The 4906-nt window shown below is 40.2% G+C and overlaps 1 protein-coding gene across 3 annotated transcripts; it reads left to right on the top strand.

Moving 5' to 3' along the window:
- The first annotated feature begins 630 nt into the window (after positions 1-630).
- Positions 631-4881, top strand: LOC130569213 (spermatogenesis-associated serine-rich protein 2-like). Of its 3 annotated transcripts, none has more exons than XM_057358706.1 (5): positions 631-736; positions 902-1011; positions 2632-2734; positions 2825-2958; positions 3696-4880. In XM_057358706.1, exons 1-5 carry the CDS (start codon positions 682-684, stop codon positions 3702-3704), a joined length of 411 nt encoding a protein of 136 aa, XP_057214689.1. In that variant the 5' UTR covers positions 631-681; the 3' UTR covers positions 3705-4880. The 3 variants fall into 3 exon arrangements, with proteins under 3 accessions (XP_057214689.1, XP_057214686.1, XP_057214688.1); XM_057358703.1 differs by having other exon boundaries at positions 3563-4880; XM_057358705.1 differs by having other exon boundaries at positions 2825-4881.
- Positions 4882-4906: the final 25 nt, after the last annotated feature.

Below are 4906 nucleotides of genomic sequence, written 5' to 3'. Positions count from 1 at the left end.
GGCAAGATACATTAAAGTTAGTTTATTAAATATTTATGTTTTGGTAACTGGGTATATAAGTAAAATCCCTAATTATTGTCTGTTACTCTGTGCATGTGTCAATTTCAAAACCACTGCTGGCTTGATTGCATAACTCTTAGCTGCACAACAGGGCGGGCGTGTTACTCTTGCACTTTCATTAACAATTTGATCTTTTTTAGCTTGACTCAAACGCATAGGTAAATCATTAACTAGACACTGATTGGTTGCATCTGCTCTTTAAATAATGTTTCCCTGTTAATTCTTCGGGGAAACATGTGCTACCATGTGACCAAAATATATATTTCTTTCCAAGGAGGAAGTCTAATGGCTCACTTTGCAGAAAAGCAAGAAAAAATTATTCTTCAAGAAAATGTAAGTTTTTCTTTAAATTAATTGTGGTTGTTAGTTCTTATATGAACAAATGTGTAGGAATGCTTCAATCAAATATGACATATTTATTACTCGTATGATTCGTATGACCATAATTCTAATTTTTATGTTAATGGAAAAGTCAAACAAAGATAAAACGGAGCTAATAATACCACAGTTTTAAGACAGAGAGAGAGAGAGAGAGAGAGAGAGAGAGAGAGAGAGAGAGAGAGAGAGAGAGAGAGAGAGAGTGAGTCATGACATGTTTGTTTCTGTTCTGTTGTCAGTCTGATGGATCGAGAGGTGACGCTCTTTGCTGAGATGGACAAAGTCAAAGCAGAAGCAAGTGAGTTAGGAGTTTTTCTGTCTGTAGCCGCTTTCATCATTCAGATGTGCTGCTGTTTTGTGTGTTCTTATCTGTGTATGTCTTAGAGAGACATGTGTGAGACAGACGTGTGTGTTCATGTCACTGGTGTTAAACAAGGACAATCACAATCGTGTTTATGTTCAGTGGCGATTCTGGACGGCCGTCAGAAGAGAGCAGAAGAGCTAAAGAGACTCACTGACCAATCAGCATCACTGAAAGAGGAACAGCTTACAGAACTACGAGCTGACATCAAGGTACGTGCGCACATCTCACACACACACACACGTTGTGTTTTCATGTTTCCATAGACATAATGATTTGTATACCCCCAACCCATCATAAACCTTTCTGTATTGTTTCAAATCGACCCAAAATTAACAAAATCTTTAAACTGTTTCATGACGTTGGTTAGGCAAAGCATCTGGATCGCCTCTCTCGGCGTCTACTCTTTACATTGAGCGGAAGCGAGAAACAGCTCATTCAATTCATTCAACTCCTGAATGAAAGAGTACAACACAGCATTTCCAAAACCTGTCACTGTTATCGACTGTTTGGATATAGAAACTTGAATACAGTTCACCTGTTATTAAGCACATGGTTACGCTGTGTGAAAGAATAAAATCCCCCTGTGGTGAAAATCAAGATTAAAGTTGTTGTTTATATGTCTTTAATATGCTTTAAGATAACCCATGTGCAAAATTATTCCAATCCGGAGTATTTTCTCCATAAAACTGCAGTTTACTAAAGACAGTTTAAAAAATGCAATTTGAAACTGCCTCTGTTTACGACTAGTGTTGCACTGTAGACCGGTACTAGAAAAATACTGCGATACCACTCTGTTAAAATGATACCAATTTCTCATTTATTTATGCTTTGTTTTATTTTGTGACGGGCCAACTTGCAGCTTACCAGCTTTGCTAACGGTTTACAACTAGGTTCCATTTCTAAACATTAGTTAGCTAACATGAACTAATAATGGCTAATACTTCTACAGCATTTATTGATTCACCTTAATGGTTCATTTCAACGGATTTAATAAATATTTAATTATTTAATAAATATTTAAATCCATTTAAAATATTAACAGTGTATTTGTTAACATTTATCAATGAACTAATATGAATAAACAACTAGATTTGTATTAAGTAACAAACAAATTAATAAATGCTGTAAAAATAGATTTATGGTTAGTTCATGTCAGAATGGGTTATGTAATGTTTTTAATGAATTCTAATGTATTGAAGTGAATGAATTTAACCATGCTTTAAGGTCTTAGCTAGTATTTATGTAGATTATTTTAAGTTTAAACAGTTTATCTTCTTGTTTCACCTTAGCAGACAGCAAACACTGAGACAGGTACACGTTTAGGACTGTATCATAGATTGATTCCTGACACTCATATGTAGGCCTGTGTGGTGACATGTTGTATTTAAATGAGGGGAGCACATGCTCCAAAAGCAAGGCACGAACACACTGGAGTTGTAAGTGTTTTCAGAGTTTATAAAAAATAAATAACAGAATTTTAAGTTATTTATGTTTGAGAATTGCCCAATAAAAGGATCCAATAAAACAGGGATCCAGAATTAGAAAAAACTTTCCGAAACGAGTTGGAGTGCTGTGGGAGTGTATCAAGCACAGAAATACTATGTCATACGTCCAACTCGTTTTTTAACATGTTGACCATGTTAAGCATGAGAAGCCAGCACATTTAACAGTGTAAAGAAGTCAGAATGCATGACCGAGCATGTTGCCCATCTTTAAGAAATTTATCACGGAAACACTGCACATACAGTATATACACACACACACACAAACAAACACAAACACAGAGTAATCTAACCACATGTTTATTGTGTCATTGTCCGTCTATCCAGCATTTTGTCAGTGAGCGTAAGTATGATGAAGATCTTGGTAAAGCTGTGAAGTTCTCATTCGATCTAGAGCCGCTCAAGTGCAGCATCACGTCTTTTGGATCAGGTGGGAAAGTCAACTTTACTTTGTTTGTTGTTAGGGTTAGGTTAGGTTAGTTATACGAGTTGGTTACGATGTCTTTCTGTCTCCCTGCAGTGTATCATCCTCAGACGAGCTACTCCAGCCGTTCTCGCTGCAGCTCCACCTCTTCCTCTGTCACAAGCTCCACCTCCGAGCTCCAGCATCAGCCCTCTGCTTACATGGCTCGCCCTAATGTGCCACATAAACAGGTATTTACATAGTAGTGTCACACAACACACACGTCATTTATCAATCTAACATCGTGCATACGTCTCCCATGTCTCAACTCTCATAAACTCATCAGTGATCCTGATTTGAGCACCACTTTCACATTCACACCGTTGTGATAGTTTATAAAACATATTTACCCTTTTTACTGTTGTTACTTTTATTACTGTATAATGTACAGAGATTTACTTAGCCTATTTTTGCTTCAGGTTCTTAAAGAGTTAGTAGCATGAGGTCATGAAAATGACATTTCATGCAGTGTGTTATGTTGCCGTGTTTGAAAGTAAGCTGTCTGCTAAGTTGTAAATCCGAAGGTGAATAAATAACAATTATTGGCTTGTAAAAATGGGAGTCGACTCTGAATCATGCAAACAAGACATGAGCTAGTCCGAGTCTCTAACCGCCGCGTATCTACGTCACTACACATAGTCCCTGCCTACGTTTTGCTGGGACTGCCACGAAAACTTCACTACTAGTCTCTCCTCCCCCAAAACATTGTCGCTCGTTCGTGATGCGTGTGTATCATGTCTAGAACCTGTGTTCTACGTTGTGAAACTAAGTCCCGTCTTATTTCAACTACCAAAGGAAGAACTTCTGAGCGAACAATGGTTACAATTCATTTTTCAAATGATACCAAAGGAGTATAACCCCAGGGTTTTACTGTGCGCGCGTCATTTCACCGAAGATTGCTTCAATAATCTTGGCGCGTTCACTGCAGGATATGTGAAACGACTATCCTTGAAAGAGGGGCAATACCAACCTTATTTGGACCTGTTAGCTCCACCGAATCGCAACATGTAAGTGTGACTCTTTATTTTTGTCTTAACTTCAAGAAATATTTGTGTACCTTATGTCTGTGTTTAGCTAATGCATATAACGCTATCATTTAGGGCTGCAACAACTAATCGATAAAATCGATAATAATCGTTAATGAAATTCGTTGTCAACGAATTTCATTATCGATTATTTGGTCTGTGACGTCACTTGCGAGCTGCGCAGTTATAAATCAAGCACATCTTCTTCCCTTTTAAAATTACCGTTTTAGATGTGTCTCTCCGTGCAGCATGAGCTGCGCAGTTTTAAAGTCAGACGTGGTTCTCTGTGGATGCGTCTCTTCGTGCAGCGCGAGATGCGCAGTTTAAAAGTCACACGTGTGTGTCTGTGCTGCACGAGATGCCCAGTTTAAAAGTCACACTTGTCTCTCCGTGCTGCGCAGTTTAAAAGTCACACGTGTCTCTCCGTGCTGCGCGAGGTGCGCAGTTTAAAAGTCACACGTGTCTCTCCGTGCTGCGCGAGGTGCGCAGTTTAAAAGTCACACGTGTCTCTCCGTGCAGCGCGAGATGCGCAGTTTAAAAGTCACACGTGTCTCTCCGTGCTGCGCGAGGTGCGCAGTTTAAAAGTCACACGTGTCTCTCCGTGCTGCGCGAGATGCGCAGTTTAAAAGTCACACGTGTCTCTCCGTGCTGCGCGAGGTGCGCAGTTTAAAAGTCACACGTGTCTCTCCGTGCAGCGCGAGGTGCGCAGTTTAAAAGTCACACGTGTCTGTCTGTGCTGCGCAGTTTAAAAGTCACACGTGTCTCTCCGTGCTGCGTGAGATGCGCAGTTTAAAAGTCACACTTGTCTCTCCATGCTGCGTGAGATGCGCAGTTTAAAAGTCACACTTGTCTCTCCGTGCAGCACGAGTGACGCAGTTTAAAAGTCACACTTGTCTCTCCGTGCAGCGCGAGTGACGCAGTTTTAAAGTCACACGTGTCTCTCCGTGGATGCGTCTCTCCGTGCGGCACAAGTTGTGCTGTTTTATATTCAGACGTGTCTCTCGGTGCATGCATTGCTCCATGCAGCGCGAGGTGCGCAGTTTAAAAGTCACACTTGTCTCTCCGTGCAGCACGAGTGACGCAGTTTTAAAGTCACACGTGTCTCTCCGTGGAT

The sequence above is a fragment of the Triplophysa rosa genome, linkage group LG18 (genome assembly GCF_024868665.1).
Source record: "Triplophysa rosa linkage group LG18, Trosa_1v2, whole genome shotgun sequence".
Lineage (NCBI taxonomy): Eukaryota > Metazoa > Chordata > Actinopteri > Cypriniformes > Nemacheilidae > Triplophysa > Triplophysa rosa.
The sequence above is the reverse complement of the archived record's forward strand: the minus strand, read 5'-3'. Positions and strand labels throughout refer to the sequence as shown.